This window comes from Cetorhinus maximus, chromosome 4 (genome assembly GCF_964194155.1).
Source record: "Cetorhinus maximus chromosome 4, sCetMax3.hap1.1, whole genome shotgun sequence".
NCBI lineage: Eukaryota > Metazoa > Chordata > Chondrichthyes > Lamniformes > Cetorhinidae > Cetorhinus > Cetorhinus maximus.
Window position 1 is genome coordinate 96,582,336 of NC_135882.1, and position 24,445 is coordinate 96,606,780.

Here is a 24,445-nt window from a genome sequence, read left to right on the forward strand (position 1 = left end):
TTTCCAGGTACAGACGAGAGCACAAAGCGACATCGATAGAGTCATCATGAATGTACTGGAAAAAGAGTTGTTGGGGTTGCCCGAGTAGACTGGAACAAGGAATGTTCCACATACCAGACAAAAAGACAGGTATAACTGGGGCCCATGCAGGTACCCATAGCCACACCTTATGTTTGGAGGAAGTGAGTCAAGTTAAAGGAGAAATTCTTCAGTGAGAAACCAAGTTCAGCCAGGCAGAGGAGAGTGGTGGTGGATGGGGATAGTTTGGGCCTCTGTTCAAGGAAGAAACAGAGAGCCCTCAGACCATCCTGGTAAGGGATAGAGTTGTAGAGGGATTGGACGCCCATTGAAAAATGTTGAAATGACTTATGATGTCAGAAGAATCACGAATGTAGGTGGGAAGAGACTAGAGAGAGAAAATAGCGTCAAGATAGGAGGAAATAAATTCAGTGGGGCAGGAACAGGCTGAAACAATGGATCTACTGGGACAGTCCTGTTTGTGGATTTTGGGAAAGAGGTAGAAGCAGGCTGTGCCGGCTTGGGAGACTATAATGTTGGAGTCTGTGGAGAGAAGATGTCCAGAGGAGGTGAGGTCAGTGACAGTCCTGGAAACAATGGCTCAATGTCCAGTTGTAGGGTTATGGTCCAGGGGGAAGTAGGAAGAAGAATCTGAGAGTCGGCACTCAGCCTCTGCAAGGTAGAAGTCGGAACTCCAGACAACAACAGCACCACCCTTGTCAGTTTTAGCTTTAGATTCCTGGGACCTTGGGACCAGTTCTGGGGGTGGTGGGTTGCACTGAACAGAGCCAGAACCAACATCCTCAGTTTGCTAGTGCTACTGGGGAGTTTAATTTAAACTAAATTGGTGGGGTGATGGGAACCAGGTGGTAACTTTAGAAAGAGGAAACAAGGTGCACAAAGGATTGGGAGTGACACATAGCACTAGAGTAAGAAATAGTAAGGTATTACAAGTGACCAGATTAAGAGATAATACAATAGGGTCTAAGTTAGGTTTACAGTGCATGGATGTAAAGACATAAAACCTGTTAATTAAGGTTGGTGAGCTGCAGGCACAGATGATCACATGGGAATGTGATATTGTGGCGATAACACAGAAAAAAAGTACATTCAGAAAAGGACAGAACTGGGTATTAAATAGCCCTGGGTGCAAGGGCTGGAATTTTCCCATTGGAGGTGGGAAGCAGGAGTCAGGATTAATCCCAAAAGCAGTGCTGGTAAGTGGGATTTTTCATTTCTTGGGGGGTGATATGGCCAGGAGTCAGGCCTGCTGCCTCCGGCAGAGACAGAGGTGGGCTGATACCAAAGCTGCCACATTAAAAAGCCTGCATCCGTTCCCAGAAACAATGTACCAGTTCTTCAGATTAGAGTAAATTGCCCCTCATCCTCACCCCTTTCATCTCCCTACCCCTTCACTCCCCTTCACCCCCACTCCCACTTTAACCCCTAACATCTTCACCCTCCTACCCCCTCACCAACTATCCCCCTCACCACCTACTCCCATCACTCCCTACCCCCCTTACCACCCACTCCCATCACTCCCTACTCCCCTCACCCCTTCACCTATAATTCCTTCACTCTCACCCCCTTAACCACTCCCCAAACACCCTTCACCCTGCCCTGCTTACTCCTTCACACCCCACCCCTTCACATCCTAGCCCCTCTTCACACTCCCTGCATCCTTATTTACCCCCTTACACCCCTATCCCTTCACACTTCCTCTACGTCCTAACCCCCTTACCCCTTCACCCCCTACCCCTTCATCCCCTTCACTGTCCTACCTCTTTTTACCCTCCCCAGCCCCTATCCTCTGATTCCCCCTTCACTCCCCTACCCCCTTTACTCCCTTCACCCCATCACCCTGCCCTTCAACCCTCTACCCCCCCCATAACCCAGTCTTCCTGTATATACTTTATAAACAGAACTCACATGCCCTATAATAACATTTGGAAGTAATTGAAAAGCTTATCAATCTGTCAAAATGAAGAAGAATCACTTGAAAGGCAGTTGAGAAAACATAATTCTTTTCAGAAGCTTGCAAACCTGTCAAAGCCATCAAACTCACATTCCAGGGGACAGCTGAATAAACAAATTCTGCACTACAGAATCCATTAGTGTTTTTGGAGGCAGCCTTCAAACTGCCAAACAGATGGCTGAGCTGATCTGCAAAGAATGAATAAAAGCTCATACATCTGTCAGTAAAGTTAAAGCCCATGAGATAAAAGGGGCAATGTCAGCATGAATATGAGGTTGGCTGTTTGACAGGAAGCAGAGAGTAGTGGTGAACAGTTGTTCTTTCAGACTGGAGGAAGTTAGTAGGTGGATACATGGCAGATTAAAGTTAGTGCTGAGAAATGTGACGTAATACATTCTGATAGGAAGAACTGGAAGAGGCAATAAAGAATAAAGGGTGTAGTTCTGAAGTGAGTATAGGAGACAAGAGATAAACTGTACACAAATTGTTGAAGGAGGCAGGGCAGGTTGAGAAAGTGGTTAAAAAGGCATATGAGATTTTAGGCTTTATAAGTAGTGGCATAGAGTACAAAAGGAAGGAAGTTATGATGAGTTTGTTATGCCTTGACTGGAGTATTCAGCACAATTCTGGGCACTATACTTTAGAAAGGATGTTTACTTTCGAAAGGGTGCAAAAAAGATTTACAAGAATAATTCCAAGGAAGCGGGACTTCACTTACACTGGTTAGATGGGAGAAATTCGAGTAGTCCTCCTCAGAGATTTTCGAAATCATGAGGGGTCTACACAAATTGGAGAGAGAGAATTGTTGGAAGGATCAGGAACCAAAGGACGATGATATAAGGTGAATGGCCAAAGAATCAATGGCGAGGTAAAGAAAATCTTTTTTGTGTGGAGGCTAGTTAGGATCTGGAATGCACTGGCTGAGAGTGTGATGGAAGCAGATTATGGCTTCCTAAAGGAAACCGGATCAGCATCCAAAGAGATACAATTTACAGGGTGATGGTGATAGGGTTGGGAATTGGGACTAGTTGCATGTTGCTGTTGCAGAGTGGACATGACAAACTGAATAGACTCCTTTTGTGCTGTAACCATTCTGTGATTCAATGATTGTATAATAACACTATTTTCTGCATGTGACCTGATACCATGGTCCATAGATAAGGTGGTTTACAGCGCATTGTTGCTGTCTTTCTAAGGTGCCCAGTGATAGGTTGTGATGGGCAGGGTCACATATCTGGCAAGTACTCATCACATCGCAGTGCATCAGGTTGCCCTTTAGCTGCAAAGAGACAAAAGGAGGCTTCTCTGAATGGATCCCAATTCCCATGGAAATCTGGCAAAGCTGAAGGTACAACCTGCCCTACACCAGGCTGTGATGGATCTGGTCACATTAATGGCAGTTTTGTCACTCACAGAAGGTTAGTATGGAAGCATTCTTTTTGTTACGCCTGTAGTAAAAATGCACCTCCTTTGTAGCCATATTCGAAATGAGTGGATTCAGACTGGAGGACTTGTCCTGCATTATACTTCATACTTCAATGCAAATTAAGTTCATCCATTTGCATTAACGTTTAAAAGATGCTTTTTATTCAAAATACTGTAACATATGACCACATCAAAATTGTTTAGAAATGCATTATATTTGCTTCACATTTAAGAGGTGAGTCAGAATACGAAGCAGATTAAAAGATGTTATAATGAGAGAGATAACAAGAGGCAAGCAGTGTTGTGATCTGAGACAGGGTATATTTTCAGACTGGTGTTGTTTCCCTGCGAGCACTTAACATGCTAAATATCTCTGTGCACTTTCTAAAACCATGCATTAACCCGGTAACTTCAAATGCATTTGCTGGAAGATGTAGCCCCTTTTCTAATGAATTGAACATGAATGCTCAACTATTTACAAAGCTGTTCAGGTTGAATGCAGAAGGATATATTATATTTGTGATACTTACTGGTTGTAAACTATACCCCATCACAAGTAGAGAAAATGTTATAATCAGAAGAATAATTAATTGGCAGTACAGTGGTATACAGACAGGAGGGAGTAGCCCTGTGATTCCTCAACATTGACTCCAGACCCCATGAAGACTCATGTCATCCATTGGACAAGGAAACCTTCTGCTGATTACCACCTAGCTGATGAGTACTCCTCCATGTTGAACATTACTTGAAAGAAGCACTGAGGGTAGCAAGAGGACTGAATTTGCTCTCGATGGGGGACTTCAATGTCCATCACCAAGAGTGGCCCGTAGCACCACTACTGACTGAGCTGGCCAACCCCTGAAGAACTTAACTGCAAGACTAGACATGTGGTAGGTGGTGGGAGAGCCAATATGAGGGAAAATCTACTTGACCTCACTCTTACCAGGCTACCTGTCACAAATGCATTTATCCAGGATTGTATTTGGTAGGAGTGATTACTGCACAGCCTTTGTTTAGACAATGGCTCATCTTCACAGTGAGGATACCCTCCATCATGTTGTGTGGCACTACCACTGTGTTAAATGAGATAAATGAGATAGATTCTGAACAGACCTATCAGGTCAAAACTGGGTATCCATAAGGTGTGCTGTGGGTTATCAGCCGTAGTAGTATTGTTTTCAACCACAATCTGTAATCTCATGACCTGTAATTTCCTCACTCCACCATTATCATCAAACCAAGGGACTAAACTTAGTTCAATGAGAAATGTGGAGCATGCCAGGAGCAGCACCAGGCATACATCAAAAATAAGGTGCCACCCTGGTGAAGCTGTGACATAGGACAACATGCATGCTAAAACAGGAGCAGCATGAGATAGACAGACCGAAGCAATCACACCTCCAAAGGATCAACTCAAAGCTCTGCAGTCCTACTATATCCAGTTGTGAATGGTATTAGACAATTAAATAACCAACATGACCTCCTCATCCTCAATGATGGCACAGCCCAGCACGTCAGTAGAAAAAACAAAGATAAAGTATCTGCAACTATCTTCAGCCAGAGATGCCAAGTGGATTATCCAGCTAAGCTTCCTTTTTGAGGTCCCCACCATCACAGATGCCAGTCTTCAGCCAATCTGATTAGCTCCACTGATATCAAGAAATAGCTGAGCATACTGGTTTACAGAAAAGGCTATCGACCCAACAACATCTGGGCTGTAAGTGATGAAGATTTGTGCTCCAGAGCTAGTTGTGCCACTAGCCAAACTGTTCCAGTACAGGTACAACATTAACACTTAGTCTATAAGGAGTTCATGTGGCTCAGTAGCTACCCTACCTCGGAACCAGGAGCTTAGGGTTCAAATCCTACCCGAAGACTTGTCTATCATGGAAGCAGTGTTCATGACGTAGTTCACATCAGCCTGCTAATCCTTCCAACACCTCACCACTATTCCACAAAGGAAGAAGAGTGTGTGTGAAGATATGAACAAATGAACATCTATCTAACAAAGTGGAAAATTGTGCAGGTATGTTCTGTCCACAAAAAAAAGGACACATCCAATCCAGCCAATTACTGCCTCATCAAAATACTTTCAGTCATCAATAAACTAATGGAAAGGGTTATCAATAACCTGCCCGTCGATGCTCAGTTTTGGCTCTGCCAGGATCACGTAGCTCCAGAACTCATTTACAGCCTTCAACCAAACATGGGCAAAAGTATGGAATTCCAGAGGTGAGGTGTATTGACCTCCCTTGATATCAAGGCAGCATTTGACCAAGTGTGGCATCAAGGAGCTCTAGTAAAATTGAAGTCAACTGAAGTGAACAAGACTCCACTGACCGAAGCCATACCTAGCACAAAGGGAGATGATTGTGCTTGTTGAGCTCAATCATTTTAGCCACAGGACATCACTGCAGGAGTTCCTCAGGGCAATGTCCCATACCCAACCTGATATATCTTCACCACACAGACTGCAGTGGTTCAAGAAGGCAACTCACCCCCACCTTCTCAAGGGCAATTAGGGACGGGCAACAAATGCTGGTCTTGCTATGATGTTCACATCCCATGAATGAAGAAAGAAAAAAAGTGAAGTACTAATTATGTATGAAGTCAGGTCATGGACTGGATAACATTATTCAATTTTAAAACTGTCTAATTTGGTTATATATAGTTCACAAGTATCCTTATTTCATTTTTCATCATCCTAGGTTTAAAGACTGGAAATTAGAGCTGTTAATAGTAGCAGATGACTCTTTAATGTATTTCTATGATATTCTTCTGTTCATTTTTTTTGAAGTAAATGGTTTAATGCATCTCTCAAAACAGCAGTGATGCATTAACCAATCACTTTTGTTTTTGCAAATGGTAATTTCTAAGTTAAAGTGACTCTAAATTGATTTGTGGTCGAGATCATTGACACCCACAGATGAAAGGCATGTGTCCCTTAATTGAAACTATTGCTTGATTCAAAGGTACTTATGTATCTGCACCACAGTACTCAGCATTTCAACATACATTTGTACAGCTTCTTAAGTAGCTGCACTTAACTAAATTCCTTTCTTTAAAATGAACAGAAAATTATTTCTGTCATCATATTTTTGTGCTTCCAGCTTGTCAGGTTGTCCCCGAGCTTCCCTAGCACTGAAGAAAGGCAAACTGTCAGGGGATGAATTGATGACCATCAAGCTCAGGGCAAGTAGCGGTAAGAACAAGTATTAATTCTAAAACATGATCAAAATACATAAAACATCCAAGTAAATTAGTTTGTTTCAGTTAGGAAGAAGCACTGCATCATCTCAGGTACATAACCTATATCCCATTCCTATCTAGCCCTCCGCTTTTTCACAGCTTTCTAAATAAATTATCTCTATCTTTCAATGCCAGAACTTCATACTTGTTTTCTTTATAATATAATTTTGAGCTTTTAGGGGAAGATGGTGGTGTAGTGGTAACATCACTGGACTTTTAATCTAGAAATCCAAGCTAATGCTCTGAAGACATGCGTTCAAATCCCACTATGGCAGTGATGGAATTTAAATTCAATTAATAAATCTGGAATTGAAAGCTAGTCATAATGGTGACCATGAAACTATCACCGATTGTCATGAAAATCTATCTGATTTCCTAATGTCCTTTAGGGAAGGAAATCTGCCACCCTTACCTGGTCTGGCCAACATGTGACTCCAGACCCATACCAATGTGGTTGACTCTTACTTGCACTCTGAAATGGCCTAGCAAGCCATTCAGTTAAAGGGTGATTAGGAATGGGCAACAAATGCTGGCTTTGCTAGTGACACCCACATCCCATGAAAGAATTTTTAAAAATCATTATTGAAATTCCTGGCATTTTTTAGTGATCTCATAGGTACAACTCTTACTCCAGTCCTTAATTCTCTGGGTCCCGTATGCTGTACCCATCTCCTCCTCTGTTTTCCCTCCCATATCAATAGCACAATGGATTGCAGCAGTTCAAGAAGAGAAATCAGCACCACCTTCTCCAGGGCAATTAGGGATGGGCAATAAATACTGACCTAGCCAGCGACATCCTTGAAAGAATATTAAAAAAATGAGTAGTAATGGTGGTGGTTGTGATGTTCTATGATTCGCTCAGGGAGTCTAAGTTGTTGTGGTAACATGCACTTTTACGTGCATGTTGTAGTATGGATAATAATGGTAGAGACTTCAATGTTCTTTCCATCACATGACTGACCAGCATTCTCTCCCACTTATACCACCTGCCGTTGGCATATGTTGGAAGGATTTGCAGGTGGTTTGGCTATGTAATGAATGCACCTTCCTTGGCCATCAAGGATGGGACTCAAATCCCAAGCTTCAGACCCAGAGGCAGCGACACTACCAATTGCACAACGAGACCTCCTCGGATGTGCTTTAAAAAGTAGAAAAATCCCCCAAGGCACTCCACAGGAGCAGATAACAATTCATGCAGAGTCAAAGAGAGAGATACAAGGAGGGTGATTTAAAGGTTGATCAATGAGGTGCGTTCAAGGAGTAAAGAGAGGTGTAGAAGCAGAGGAGTTTAGAAATGCAATCAAAATCCAATAGGGAGATTTTAGAACCACCCATCTGTCAGAAATGGCCCACCTCAACAAAAGGTCAGTGGCACAGTCGAGTGGACAGTCCAATGCCAGGACTTGCTGTATCTCACCAAAGACTAGGAATTGGTAAACAGTGGTGACAGGGAGTACTTGGGAATCCAAATCCTTATTTCAATCTGGACGCTGAAGGAAGTACATAACTTTGATTAGCATTTCGGCTCCTTACAAATGGAATTCTTTGAGGTTTTTTGGGGTTGGTAGGGGAAATTGGGCCCTCCTTCTAGTCCTGGCAGAGAACAAACATTCCTCTGTCTTGTGGGGGGAAAACCAGATGCAGATTAAGTGACCTCCCCCACTTACACACATCAGTGAAATCAGTACTGAACATACAGTCTGCAGTACCTAAACTAAACTTAACAAGTGATCTCCAGATAACATATCCTTTCAACTGACTGTGTGCGCCATCTATGGGTATGTTCCATATCAATATATGTCATGCCTTTATTTCCTATAGGAGCTGAAAACGATGAGGAGATCAATCATTTGGATGACGAGATTAAGGAGCTGAATGAATCAAACTTAAAAATGGAAGCAGATATGATAAAACTCCAGACCCAGGTAACATTAACCAGTACTGGAGCTGAACAGAACACCAGAAACCATTTAATGCATTTTTAGCAGGCATGTAGAAATGGTTTCTATGAAGAAATGGAGTTGCTACACAAGATTACCTTTTACTCTTTACCCAAAACAATGCTATAAACTTGGTTCCCTTCTTTAAATGTTTGAATCTATTTCCCCATTTATTGTTCCAAAGTGTTGAATAAATACTACATCTTTATGATTTAGCTGATAGCCACATCAATAAACTCAACTTGACATACAGCCTAATTCTGTAGATTAATACCTGCAAGCATCTTAGTGCTACATTGTCAATCATAAATCAAAGCTGTATTTCTGTGAAATTTGTAAAACGCCCATTATGTAATTAAAGAAAAATTATTTCTAAATTTTTAGATTACTTCCATGGAGAGCAATTTGAAAACAATTGAGGAGGAGAATAAACTAATTGAGCAGCACAATGAGAGTTTGTTAAAGGAATTAGCTGGTCTGAGTCAGGCCCTTATTAACAGCCTCGCTGACATCCAACTCCCACAAATGGTAAGATATCAAATAAGTAACTGAAACTAAAACATTTTTGAACAGCATAATGACTATGAAAATGTGAATACTTATGACCCCTTAAATCAATTTTTTAACTGATATGCTTTGTGATGTCATTGCGACATTTCAGACTTCTTAAAGTATACATCTGTGGCTTATTTTTTTCCCTGTAACGTTAAAAAAATAAAATAAAAGCAAACTAAAATAAATAATAGACTCTTTCTATATATGCTTCTGCCACAGACATGTTAATTATTGACTGCTGTTAGTAGAATAGAATTAAACAGCAATTAGATATTATAGCCTGGATTTTTGCTCCTGGATCGAGAGCACAGAGGACATTACCCGGCTCTGCAAACCTGACCCGGGAAAAAGTGCCCCAGAAGTTAGGATTTTTGTTCCGGGGTGGTGGGGCTTTCTAGGGAGTCTGGCTGGGCAAGCCCAGAACGAGTGCAGAGGCTGCTGGGTGCAGAGGTGAGTTGGGCAGAAGGCCTGCCTCAGTGCACCACAATTTGTTAAGGATTTTAAAAAAACAATAAAACAAAAAGCATTCCTCCAGCCCCCATCCCTCCACATCCCCTTGCCCTCCACACACTCCCCTTGCCCCATCCATGCCAACCTGTGCTACCTCATAGCCTGTACCATCCCCCAAGGCCTATCATACCCTCCTTGTCAACCTATGCCTCTCAACACCCCCATGGGCCCTTATAGCCCCAAAGCCAGCTTAGCGCCAACTCATGACAACCCACACCCCCGACCCGCCGCCCTTTTCCCTTACACCTACCATGCCGGCTCACGTAGTATCCACCATGGGCATACCTCAGTACACATGAAGAGATGAAATAAAATAAAGTTCTAAGTGTCCATCACTATATTTTTTTTTTAAATGCTCTTAATCATAAAGCCCATTCGCTACATTTAAATTTTTTCATCTACATAAACCCTTATAAGAACAAACATTTCATTCAAGCAAATAATCCCTTATAAAAACATGCATTGGAATTTATAGTCCCACTTCAAAGAGTCTATAAGCAATTGGATCTGTCAACCAAACTGAAATAGAAAGCAGAGATAAAAACAAAAAACTACTGCGGATGCTGGAAATCCAAAACAAAAACAGAATTACCTGGAAAAACTCAGCAGGTCTGGCAGCATCGATGGAGAAGAAAAGAGTTGACGTTTCGAGTCCACATGACCCTTCAACAGAACTAAGGGTCATGTGGACTCGAAACGTCAACTCTTTTCTTCTCCACCGATGCTGCCAGACCTGCTGAGTTTTTCCAGGTAATTCTGTTTTTGTTTTGAAATAGAAAGCACCTTACTGTGACAATGGAAGGATGTGAAATCAGTCATGTAGCTCTAATCCAGTGATTGTAGACCTCAGGCTTATGTCAGCAGACAAAGTGAAAGAACAAGCACTGATTTTTTTAAACACTCCAGGCTTGTTTTTCAAAGATTTAAAGGGTCGAAGTTTTAAATGCCTTGCCAGCTTGACAAACGCTTTTGACAATTGCCTTTGACAGTTCCTTTTTGCCGCTTTCACAGTTTCTTTTGACATGTTTGACAGTTCCTCTTGCTAGCTCTCTTGACAGTTCCAATGAGTTTATGCACTTTTTATGCGCATTCATGTCCCAAAGGGCACCTTACCTCTCCCAAAGGGCACCTTATCTCTCTCAAAGATGTCCCGGACCATATCCAAAGGGATAGCCTACCTCTCCAAAAGGATACCCTATCTCTGCAAAGGACTCAAGTTTAGAACTGCTCCTCCCGGGTCTAATCTGCATACATCGCATTTCCCATTCCCGGCTAACAAAAATCAGACATGACTGGAGGCAGCTGTTGTTTTTTATGGGCAGTTGCCTCTGTGAAATGTGCATGTGCAAATTCTGACCTGAGCCCATTCCCGCCCCTGTGAAAATGGTAAGTTCGGGGGTGGGACTTCCAGGTTTCAGCCACTCCGCCATTTTCACAATGACGGAGAAGCTGTCCATCATTGCAAAAATCCAAGCGTATGTTTCTATGTTTTTTAAATAATATTCTCCCTTCCTTTTAAGTTTCTCTGTGCCTCACCCTATTAAGGCAGTGGCCAGGACTCCTGCATCCAGGCCTCTACCAATAATGTTTTTGAGGTGGTTGCTTGGAACCCTGTGACAGTGTTTTTATTAACGGGGGAAGGTGTTGTGAAAACTGTGCCTCCAATCCAGTATATGGGCAAGTTCAGGACCTTCACTGTGTTTGAAACTGAGAATGCAAAGCCACATTCAGATCAACAAAGGAACGGAGAACGAGGACACTGTGGCAATCAGCCATTTTCACGTGTGATGGTAGAATTCCTTCTGATGATAATTACAGTGCCAATGGGAAGGGAGTATCACTTTGTACTCATGCTGATATTTTTACTAAAATCATCTGAAGGCAGAAAGTTAGTCCATCTTCTCCACCTCAAAATCGTAAGACGCACAGAGGTTGTAGATCTCCAGTTTAGGGGGATGGGGTTTTCCATAAACCACAGGAAGCTCAGGTAATGAACATGTTAGGGGTTTTAAGGTCAAATAAGAATAAAGTTACATCATGTAAAATGAGTGGTGAACCCATTTCCCTCTGGGGTTATGTTTTATATACAAAACTATAACATTGACTGGCATTAGAAGTAATGCGCCTTGTAATCAGCCAAATTAAAAATTGACAGGCCTATGGTGCATACAGGATTGAAATATTATTTATTTGGTGTAATGTAAAATAGTCAGAGCACAATCAACAGAAGAATGGCTGCATCATGTTTTATTGTCTATCTCTACAGTTCAACTAACTGGTAATTTGAAATGCAGGACCAACTCAAGGTAGAGTGAAAAAATTAAAATAACTAACAATGACTTTAAAAGGAATAATACAAACCTGTTGAACAGTGATTGGTGTTGTCTTAGTTTTTTATTGAATTAATACTTGCAAACTCTGTTAAATGTGTGCTCCTCATTAATTATTTTATAAAACACTGATGTTAATTTGAGGTGAAACAAGGGCTAATTTTAACTTTATGCAGTGGATGATAATGCATTAGCCACCCATTATACACCATGGCCAATTTTCAAGTAAGCATATTTTTCAAGCACATTTTAAAAGAAGCTAGAGAAGGGGTAGCAGAGGCACTATTATATATATTCAATATTTCCTTATGGATAAAGATATAATGCCAGAAGACTGTGGGATAGCTAACATGTTACCTATATTTATGAAGGGAGATGGAACTTGTCCAGGGAACTATTGACCAGTCAGTCTCGCTTTGGTGATACAAAAAATAATGGAAGTCCTTTTTATGATTGATGCAGTTGGTAAAGCGGAGTTATTTTTAAAATCCCAGAGGGAAACTTTAAACAACTGTCATAACCAATAATTTTAAGTATTATGTTTGAGATGCGACTCTAAACTCAGAGATCAGAACACTTGTCCTCGAGGTTTTACATTAAACTAAATGAAACATTTTTTTAATTTACACAGGTTAAAATATATGTACACATGGCTACAAATGACTACTATCATAACTTTTAACAAATTCCCAAACTAATCTCCATTAAGGCAACAGCAACCCATAGACTTAACCAAACACCAGGCAAAGCATTTTCACCTTACAAATTCAAAATGAGGTTATTTTCACTGTGGAGCCAGTTGGAGGCTTACAGCTGCGTTTTGATCTTACATTGCCTCTGCCTGCACACCCGAAAACTTACTGAAGTTGTACCTACCAGCTCCATTGAATGTTAATTCTCATTGAATCAACAGCCTCTTTGAATTTCACCTTTTAACAATGAAATGCCTTTCATAATACCAATTTTATTAGCAATATAAATGTATTGCTTGGTAGCTGCTAGAAAGGCATCAATTTTCACCCCACTTCTTGAATGCTCGATTCAAAAAATGCAAATGCACGCTATCTCTCTTACATATCAAAACTAGTCCATATCAAAGCACCCAGACGAGCTGGCTTTAATCCAATTAAGACACACCCACAGACTAAACCTCTATTTTAAAAGAAAAATATTTTCCAAAATATTATGTACATTAATAGCTTCATGACAGTCCTACTAAAGGATAAAATAGAAAAACAATTGGAAATCAAAAATATAGTGATGAATGGTCAGCATGGGTTTCAAAAGGAAAAGTCTCATTTGACCAACATCACTGAATTCTTTGACAATGTAACACAGAGAGTAGACAAGGGTAAAGCAGTGAATGCAATTGATCTAGATTTCCAAAAGGCCTCCAATAAGGTGCCACATAATAAACAAATAAGGTTAGAGAATATGGAATCAGGGGACAAGTTGCAAGACAGAAAGCAGAGAGTTCGGGTGAAAAGTAGTTATATTCGGGGTGGCAGAAGGTAGAAAGTGGGGTTCCACAGTTGAGACCACTGTTCACGGTTTATATCAGTGCTTTAGACTTTGGAATCAAAAACATAATTTATAAATTTGCAATGATACCAAATTGTGGGGAATAATCAATACTGAGGAGGACTGCAAGAAATTACAAAAGACATTAATAAACTTGAAAAATAGGCATATAACTGACAAATCTCAACACTGATAATTAAGAGATATATTTTGGTAAGAAAAATAAGGATATCACAAGTTACTTGGAAAATAAAAATCTAAATAAGGTAAAGGCATCTGGAAGTACAAATACATAAGTCACTAAAATTAGTGATGCAGGTTAATATGGCCATAACAAATGTAAACCAAGTACTAGGGTATATTCCTAAAGGGATGGAACTGAAATGTAGAGAAGTTATGCTGAACTGGTATCAAACCTTGGATAGGCCACACTTGGGGCGGAATTTTACGCTGGTGGGATTTTACGGTCCTGCCAAAGTCAATGGACTTTTGAACGCCTCGCTGCATTTTACAGCCCCGCCCCTGCCGTAATGGTGCCATAAAATTGCACCCTTGGAATACTGGTACAGTTCTGGTCGTTATATTATAGGTAGGACATAGAGGCACTGGAGAGAGTGAAAAGTAGATTTACAAGGATGGCACCAGAAATGTGTGATTATACTTTTCGGGAAGGATGAACAGGCTTCTTTTCTCTTGAAAAGAGAACATTGAGGGATGAGTTAATAGAGGTCATCTAGATTATTAAAAGATTTTGATAGAGTAGACACAAAGAGAGTGTTTCCAGTTGTGGGGAAGGGAAAAACTAGAGGCCATCAATATAAGATAGTCACCAAAAATTCAAATAGGGAATTCAGAAAAAAATATTTACCCAGAGATGGTGAGAATATGGAACTTGCTACCATAACTCATGGTTGAGGCACATAATATAGATGTACTTAAGGAAAGTCTAGATAAATATATGAAGGAGAAATGAATAGAGGGTTATGCTAAATGAGTTAGATGAGGAAGGATGGGAGGAGGTTCAAGGAGAGCATAAATGCCAACATGGACTGGTTGTCTGTGGTTGGTGTCTGTGCTGGATACCCTGTGTAATTTTATGTAAGACTGAGATGGATAGTTTATCAAGGGAAATAGAGCAAAAGTGACCAGAGTTGTGGTACCCATCAGATATGATCTATGGTGCAGTAAGTTCAAGGAACTGAATGACCTATCCTTTTCTTATGTTCAATGGAAAATAGTATCAGGGTGGGTATATAACAAACAGTTTGTCCACCAATAGCTGTTTTTCACCAGCACCAGGGGCAGAATATTACACTCGGTGTGTGGGCACATGCCCAACATGCCCGAGCGTAAAATGACGCGCAGTGATGTCTGGCGTGTGTCCTGACATCATCATGCAGTCTTGTGATATTTCATTTGGCAGGCACGAGCCGGAGTCGGCTGCACGCCCGCCGATAATTAAAAGGCCTATTAAGGCCATTAACAAAGCAAGGTTTCCTAAAACAAGTAAACATTAAATAAAAGCTTTATTTTTGAATTAAAAACATGTCCCAGCTCATGTGACAGAGTCACATGAGGGGACATGTTTTATAAAATTTTTATTCTCTTTTTTCTTTTTTTCTTTTCTACACAGCGCCTCAATCTCCCTCTGTGCCTCAAGGAGATTGAAGCGCTCTTTCTCGCGCATGCGCGAACTGCGTGCTAGGCCCGGCTCTCCCTCCTCCCCCTGCCCGCACAGGCAGCGCTCAGCGCTGCCGCTCGTGATCCATGCAGCATGGGCCTTAATTGGCCCATCCGCATGAAATCGCAGCGCGGCGCGGTGCGGTACCGATCACGGGCGGCGGTCGGCTTTCCAGCCGCCCCCACCCACCCTGCCGAGCACCCCCGCCAAGGGCAAAATCCTGCCCCAAGAGTTAAAATCAGCCTCCTGATGTCTAAGACCTGAATACATATCATTGATTGTCACATTATTAAAGCTATTGGTTTGATTCTAGTTAAACTTCTATTTACTCTGCTCACTCCATTCACACAGAATTATTCCCCTGAGCCTGGGGAGGAGACAAATCAAGGCCCTCGATCTCATGTCTCTGACACCTTTGTTAAGAATTGACCCATTTTACAAGCATACTCAGTAAACTAGTCGCTGATCTGAATCAGAAGTGGCCTGAATCATTTTTGGTTATCTACTGGGGCCATGATTGTAATTTGGAATTAGCTGAGGAAACAAGGATCAATTCAGGTCTTCAAAAATAATAGCTTAGACTGAGCTGCCTTGATTCTCCTAATGGCATTTGCAGGTGAAGAGGAGTTCTAGGTATCCTCCCTGTAACAAGTTAATACTTGACAAAAAGAAATAGCTTGTTTAGGAAGCTCACAAAATTTCTATTGATACAGTAAGTGGTTACTAAGGAGGTTTAAGCATTTTTATACTGATAGTATATCACTGGTAGAAAATGTACAGTGTTCGTGTCACTCACAACTCATTGTAGTATATAAAAAAAACCTGCTGCCAATGGTCCCAGGTGGCTGACTATTCATGAATGTCAGGAAAAGAGATTGAAGACATGGAACAACAATAACTTGCAGCTATATAGTGCTTTTAATGGACTAAGGCACATCACAGGGCACATCACAAGAGTGTTAATAAGTAAAATTTGATACAAAGCCACATAAGGGGCTATTAGCTATTAGGGTAGATGACCAAAAGACAGAGAGGTTTGGGGAAGTAATTCTAAAGCTTAGAGCACTGAGCTGAAGACACGCCTGCCAATACTGGAATGATTAAAATCAGGGACCAGAATTAATAAAATAAGAGAATAGAACTGGATGCAGATACTTTGGAGAATTATAGGGCAGAGAAAGATTATAAAGATAAGGAGGGGGTGAGGCCATGCAGAAATTTGAAAACAAGGATAAGAATTTTAAAATTGAGATCTTGCTTAACCAGGGGCCAGTGACAGCCCAGGAGTGCAGGGGTGTTAAGTGACCAGGACTGGAAATAACAGAGATGTGTCTGAGAGTTTCAGCACTATATGGCAGGGTGGAGTCAGGTGATGTTACAGGAGTGAAATCAGCAGATTTAGCGATGTAGTGTACAAGCGATCTGAAGCTCATCTTGGGATCAGATATGACAACAAGCTTGTGAACAATTTGCTTCAGCCTCAGATGGTTGCTGGATAGAGGGATGGAGTCAGTAACTTGGGAACAGAATTTGTAGTAGTGACCAAAGACACTCTGTCTTTGCAGTGTTTAGTTGAAGGAAATTTCTATCCATCCAGTGCTAAATGTCAGACAAGCAGTCTGCAGCAGCAGTTTAAAGACAGCAGAGGGGTTGAGATAGTTAGTGGTGAGGTTGAGCTGGGTGTTGTAGCGTACATGTAGATTCTGATGTTGTGTTATAGATGATGTCACTGAGAGGTAGCATGTAGATGAGAAATAGGAGGGGACCAAGGATAGATCCTGAGGGAGACACCAGAAATAACAGTGCAGGAACAAGAAGCAAAGCCATTACAGGTGATTCTCTGGCTGTGACTAGATGAATAAGAACAGAATCAGGCAACTGCAGCCCCACCCAGCTAAATGATGGAGAAGAGGCCGGTGTGGTCAATCATGTCAAAGGCTGCAGACAGGTCCAAAACAAGCACTTCTTTCTATTGCAGAAGCAAAATAATGTGGATGCTGTAAATCTGCAATAAAAACAGAACATGCTGGAAATATTCAGCATCTATGAAGAGTGAAACAGTATTAACATTTCAGTTTGATGACCTTTCAGTTCTATTTTTATTATCTCATTTTATTACTGATACTAATGGCATGTAGAATGAAAAGGGAAATAAAACACAGTGAAGTTGTGGCTTTTCATTTTATCAGAGCCATCCTGAAGCCCCAGCAACACCATAACAGTGCCCATTGTAATATTAAATGGGAAGTCGTTTAGTGGACTAGGTGTAGCAAAATTCCAAGGGCAGAATTTTGCCCTTGATGGGCGGGCGGGCCCCACCGGCTCAGCGGCAGGCGGGCAGCCGATCGCCGCCGCCGAAAAGGGCCCCGCCGCCATTTTAAGTGGGCGGGCCAATTAAGGCCCATCCAGCGGGCTGCCTGACAGGAAGCGCTATGCGCTTCCTGTGCGGGGGGGATGGAATCCCCAACTGTCAGAGCGTGTTCTTTCGCGCATGCGCATGAAAGAGCACACTGCTCCCTGAGGCAAAGTACTGCCTCAGGGAGAGCGCTGAAAGTTTTTGGAAGTGTAAAAATAGAAAAATAAAAGAATTATTAACATGTCCCCCTCATGTGACAATGTCACACAAGATGGGACATGTTAATAAATATCACATAAAGTTTAATGAAGTTTTTTAAAACAGACATGAAGCCAGTGGATGAGGTTTCATGTTTTTTCAGAAGCCCGCCGGGGCTCCTGGCCTGCCCACTAGCCTTAAGGTTGGACGTGCAGGTCCTTTAATTGGCTTAATTATCCTGTCAATGGCCTCAATTGGCCATTGACAGGTCGGCGGGCGGACAGCTGATTTCGCTGCGCTCCCGCCTTCCTGAATATTTAAATGGGGTGGGATGATGCCGGGGGTTCTCCACGAAGTCATCCCGTGTCATTTTCGCGTCGGCGAGCGGGCCCCACCCCCAACTCGCCGACAGCAAAATCCTGCCCCAAATGTCTTTGTAAAGACAGATTTATAACCTTGTTACAGCTAGAATCTAAGGGAAATCTTCACACTCTGCTAGTAAGCACGTTCTTTACAGGATCACAGTATCAGAGAATCTTTACAGTGTAGAAGGAGGCCATTCAGCCCATCAAGCCTGCACTGGCTCTCTGAAAGAGCATTCCACCTAGTCCCAGTCCCCTGCCTTATCCCCGTATCCTTGCACATTCTCTCTTTCCAGGTAGCAATCCAATTCCCTTTTGAATATCTCGATTGAACCTGCCTCCACCACCTTTTCAAGAAGTTTGTTCCAGACTCCAACTACCCTCTTAGTGAAAAAAATGTGAAAAAACATCACATTTACTCCTTTTGCCAATTAGTTTGAATCTGTGCCTTCCAGTTCTTGATGTCTTCTTGAGTGGGAACAGTTTCTCACTATTTATGCTGTCCATACCCCTCAGGATCTTGAATACCTTTATCAAGCCTCCTTTCAGCCTTCTTTTCTCCAAGGAAAGCAGTCCCAACCTCTCCAGTCTATCCTCATAGCTACAGTTCTTCATCCCGGGAATCATTCTTGTGAACTTCCTCTGTACTGTCTCGAATGCCTTCACATCCTTCCTCAAGTATGGCACCCAGAACTGGATGCAGTACTCCACATGAGGCCTAACTAGTGTCTTATACAAGTTTAACATGATCTCCTTACTCTTGTACTCAATACCCCTATTAATAAAGCCTAAGATACTCTATGCTTTATTAACTGCTCTCTCAACATGACCTGCCATCTTCAATGATCAATTACATATACACTGAGGTCCCTCTGTTCCTTCTTTAGAAGCTCTTCCTTTATTTTATATAGTCTCACCAAATCTTTCCTGCTAAAATGAATCATCTCACACTTTTCTGCATTGAACTTCATCTGTCACTTGTCTGCCCAATCCACCGACATGCCTATGTCCTTTCGAAGTTCAAGACTATCCCCATCATAGCTGGCATTTCCAACCTTCGTATCATCTGCAAATTTTGAAATCATGCCCTGCACACCACAGCCTAGGTCATTAACATATATCAGGAAGAGCAAGGGTTCCAACACTGACCCCTGAGGAGCTCCAGTACAAACCTCCCTCCAATCTTTAAAATTGGAAGAGTAACTCTCAATTAATGTAGCTCCCTCAAATCTGTTGAAGGCCACAATCTCAACATCTATTTACCTCTATCTTACAATCCAGAGGCTTCTACATTTTTTCATTGTCCCCTGCAAATATTAATACTGACGTGGGAAGCCCTCTATTAACTTCCAGAAGACAATGGTTGGCAACTTCCTCAGAGCTGCTACTGCTCTGCCAGTGTAATTTCTGGTGGTGTCATGGCCGTAGAATGTGGGAAAGCTCCAAGAAAATTCCAACTAATGTCAGCCAATCAAAGGAAAATAGCACTATTACAGAAAATGTCCCTGGAGCTCTCCTGATATCCTTCCATAACTTTGGCAGGAAATTGGCAAAACCTGAGAGAAATGACACAAAGGGCAGAATTTTATGAGCCAGCGAGTAGGGGCGGGGCCCACTCGCCAACGCGCAGTGACGTCGGAGGGAACTCCCAACATCACCGCGCCCCATTTAAATTTTCAGGAAGGCGGGAGCGCAACAAAATCAGCTGCACGCCCACCGACCTGTCAATGGCCAATTGAGGCCATTGACAGGGTCAAATAAGTAATTAAAGGACCTGCCCATCCAACCTTAAGGTTGGTGGCTAGACCAGGAGCCCTGGCGGGAACTAGAAAAAACATGAAACCTCATCCACAGGCGGGATGAGGTTTCATGTAGGCTTTAAAAAATTTAAATAAAGTTTTTGTGAAAATTATGGACATGTTTCAAATCACGTGACATTGTCACATGAGGGGACATGTAAGGGAAATTTTATTTTTCTATTTTTGTCTTTTTCACATGTACAGCCGATCTCCCTGAGGCAGCACTTAGCCTCAGAGAGATGAGTGAGCTCTTTCGTGCACATGCACAAAACAGCGCACTCTCGATTTTGGGATTCCCCCCGCCCGCACAGGGAGCGCATTGGCCCGCCCACATAAAATGGTGGCACGCTTCCGATCGGGGGTGCCAATCGGAAGCGTGTCCGTACGCACCCGCCCATCAACCTCCCCCCGACAGGAGGAAAATTCAGCCTATGGTGTCACTCTATGGACTTTGAGGATCCAGAAAACACAGTTTGACAGTCTGTGGTACAGATATATGAGACTCAGCTTGATCAAATACACCCTGGTGCTGGTGAGCTGTCAATGGAAGCCCAGCAGTGCCTGGAGCTGCACATTGACTCAGGGATAAACATGATGGAACATTGACCACAAGTGGTCTTTGTTTCTAGTTAAGAGTTTTCCTGGTGCAATTAGTGACCATAGCTATTTTTCCCCAGAATATTTGCCACTCAAAAACAGGTGGATGAAAAAACCTTGGATCAGTCAATTTTTTAAAAATCCCTATGATTGGCACCCACTATGTGGATTAACTCAGTGCTGTTTACTGGAGAGATGCATCAGAAATTAAGAGAAGAACGGAAGGCAGGCCACAAAGGGAAGCTATTTCTGCAAGGAGAATGCATTACTTTTGCTCTATGTGCTGCAGAAATAGTGGTTGGGTAATGTGTAACTTCTTCAATGCTCAGAGTTTCCATAATCCCAGGTTAGATTAGACATCCACATATGAGCAAAGAGGAATCAAATCATTTCCCAAATGTGCCACACTTCTATGTCCATTCAAGCATTACCTTCTATTTTTAAAGAAATCGTGACAGTTTTTAAATATGTGCATGATGCCCTTCAATATGAATTGCATATTAATTGTGTTAAATGTTAATTTTTCACTTAGGAGCCAATCAGCGAACAGAATTTTGATTTGTATGTGAACACTTTGACTGACATGTACAGCAGTTTGGAGAGGAATTACACTCCTGAAAGCAAGGCCCTTCTGGAAAGCATAAAACAAGCAGTAAAGGGTATCCAGGTGTGAAACTTGTCCATGCCATGCTAATGGCATTTTTTATTCATAGACAGTACACTTCAGCTTCAAGTGTTTGTCGCACATGTATTAGTGGCCTGTCTTAGGAAATGCAAAAAACATATTTACTGCAGCCACATCACAACACGAAACAGTATCCCTTCTTTGTGGGCACAACTCGAAGGTGCCATAAACAAAAGCAAAATAATATACATTGAAACAAAATAAAACACTGCTGTTTTGTTAATGCGCTGTGATGATGTTTCAGAGTTACAGGCCTCTCATGAAATTAAATTAAAGGCTAATTTCTGTAGTATAACTGTCATATTAATTACAAAATAGCAGCCTTGAAATTATGCAGTGATAGCATATGAACACTTAACATGTTCACCTAAAATGTTCCTCTGTACTATTTCAGCAGAGGTGTTAACCCATTTAAAATAAATGGGTTTCACAACCCTGCTAAAATATCGGAGGGAGGAATTACAGACAGATTAATCGTTCATATGTTCGGATCCAACTGCTTGCTTTCAGGGCTAGTATGTTTAAAATATCTCCAACTATGTTCACCATGTGCGATAAGTAAAGAAGAATGTTGTGTAGTGCTGATTTTTAATACTTTTAATGTCCAGCCCATTAGGTCTATGATGGGACATTGACTCTTTAAAAACAAATTGGAAAGGATGACAGCATCTAGAACACTGCACTGACTACAGATACTTTCCTTTTGCACCAGTTTGTTTTTTTTAAATATAATTTGATGTAAAAAAAAGTTTGCGATTAGGTTATTTTTATAATGCATTATTATTTATTGTTTTTAATTTGAGTTTTTTTTAGTTGTTTTAATTATGCAAACATTATGATATTTAAAGAAATGGTTTTCTGGGAGAGGTTTATAAAATTATTTTGCTTATGTAGATTCTAGAACAAGAAAAGAAAACAGATTTTTTATAAGTGACATTTCTCTTTGGGCTCAAATGACAAATAACAAAAAAATATTATTTATGTGATTATGTCTTATGTGAGTTTCAAGAAAAGGATTTGTTTTTTGTTCTAGTCATTTGTGTTCTGATGCATTTATTTTCCTATTACTGTGTTTTGCTAGATATATATATATATTCTTTACTTTTATATTGCATTTTGTACGACCAACAAAGCAATCAATTATAAAAGGATCATGCAAAAGGAAAGTGTAATATGAAACACTGCCCTCTAATGGAAATGTAAATGCAGTGCATCTGTTTTACAAAACACTCATCCTGGCAACAGTTCATAACAGATACAGTCTGTATATCAGGGACTACTGTACAGTAACAGAGAAGCAAAAGACTAGAGAAATCTCAACAATACAAAAATGTTTTTATTGATTTTTTAAACTGTAAAATGTCAAATTTCTTGTACACTATATTACATCATGAATTAGCTAAAAACTGCCTTTGTGTGTGAATGGATGTGTGTACCACATGTACCACATGCACACACGAGCATGCATGTGTTCTTGTGCCTGCGTGTGCTTGAATGAGTCTAAGTGCGTACATGTATTTGTGTTTGAGACAGCAGCTGATGACTGGAAATGTTTGCCTGTTAATTTTGCATATTTATTTCAGTTGCTAAAATGCAGTTTGTAAAAACATTTTTTTAAAAAATATCAGTGGTGCTAGGTATAATGTTTGTTCTATGGGGTTATAGTATGTTTTGTGCAATTTGTTTCTTAAATATATTAATTAAAGGGCTACTCTTGTGATCTGAGTTTTTTTTTGCACTGTATACCAGGACCATCTTATATGTACTTTCTATGGGTTGTTTCATTTGAATGTGTATTACTTTGTATTTAATGTAATGTCATTTGTGGCATCTGTTGAAGGTAGTCACATTATCAGCAACATTTGCTTCTAGTCAGCTTCACTCCATTTTATCAGTGGGTCGAACCTTACCTACTTCGATAGAATTCTCTTGTGCTTATTTATTAGTGAAAACTCAGAAGTGGGATCAAACTTCTGAAAATGCTCCAGAAATAGCATCAAGAATCCATGTTTTCAATGGCAACAATAAGTCAATTATAATTGGAATAAATGTTATTAAATGAATTATCGTTACATATTTTCAGCACCATGGTCTGTGGGACAAATCTAATTTCATAGCATGTCATCTATCTGCATTATTTTTAGTGGCCCAAACACAAACATTAAATCTGGTGCAGGATTTTTCTAGCACATCGAGTATGAAAAAGTTGTCATTAGAAATGCCTTACTGCTGATCCTCAAGAGAAAGCAGCCTGTTTAACTTCTGCACAATCTTGAGACACTTTGCTACATTTCATAGCCCCATGACTGGAGCAAAAATTGTTCCCTTAATTCTTTTGTACCAAATGAGTTCCTCCTTGCTGAAAAACTGTCAGCTGTGCATTAGAATTAATTTAGTAATAAAATGTCACTACTTATGATAATCTCTGTATCGGGGTAGTCATAACTTCACTTAACACTGCCATTAGCGCGTGTGTAAAACCAACACAAGCAAAGAGATGGCCACCATTCTTTTAAATAAGTTCCATTTAGGACGCAACAGAAACATGTAAACCTTCCTTAATTGAATAGCAAGCAGTAGCTTTGTTACTCAAAGAATTCACTCCACTTTAGGGTTTTCTGTAAAGTATTCACTCCAATCCTAGGAATGTTGGCATGCATACAACAAGCATACAATCATAGCAGTTATAGCTCACAGTTTGCAAACTATGTTTAGTGCCAAGATTATTTTAATTTAAGCGCCAGGTGAGAAACCCATGAGATCAGGTGCAACGTTGAATTTATATCCCATCCAAGTCAACTACTTTTCATTGACTTTAATGAAGAATAGAATGGAGTGGAGTGTAAACCCGAGCTGCATCCAATTCAGTCAGTTTACCGACAGGCAGGTTAGGTTGAAATTGCCCCTCAAATCACCTTAGCTGTTACCCTTCACTACTTAGACTGCTTTAAGGCTTAGTGAGCTCCCGTCTAACTGCAGCTGCCAGATGGTGGACCTGTTAACATTTTGAAAAGTTTTCCTAGCCTCCAAATGTGAATCTAGAGAATGATGTGGAGCTGACACTTTGGGCTAGATTTTTGTGACTGAGGCGGGTAGCATGAGTTGGTTAATTTCCTGACTCAGTTTAAAGGGCCCCGGATTGTGTGGGAGGGGGTGGGGGGCAAGCGCAGGATGGATCCATGCCCGCGAACCCCAGAAGCAGATCCTAGGCGGCACTGAGGCGGGTGAGTGCTGAGCTGGGCTG

The 24,445-nt window shown here is 41.2% G+C and overlaps 1 protein-coding gene across 1 annotated transcript in view; it reads left to right on the forward strand.

The window, feature by feature from the left end:
* st18 (ST18 C2H2C-type zinc finger transcription factor) overlaps positions 1–22,914 on the forward strand; it is a 412,589-nt gene extending 389,675 nt beyond the window's left edge. Inside the window, exons 19-23 of the mRNA XM_078540528.1 lie at positions 3,190–3,411; positions 6,529–6,620; positions 8,489–8,592; positions 8,992–9,135; positions 21,049–22,914. Of these exons, the coding sequence (XP_078396654.1) occupies positions 3,190–3,411; positions 6,529–6,620; positions 8,489–8,592; positions 8,992–9,135; positions 21,049–21,189 (703 nt within the window). The 3' untranslated portion in view covers positions 21,190–22,914. The remainder of the gene's footprint in view (positions 1–3,189; positions 3,412–6,528; positions 6,621–8,488; positions 8,593–8,991; positions 9,136–21,048) is intronic.
* The last annotated feature ends 1,531 nt before the right edge of the window (positions 22,915–24,445 follow it).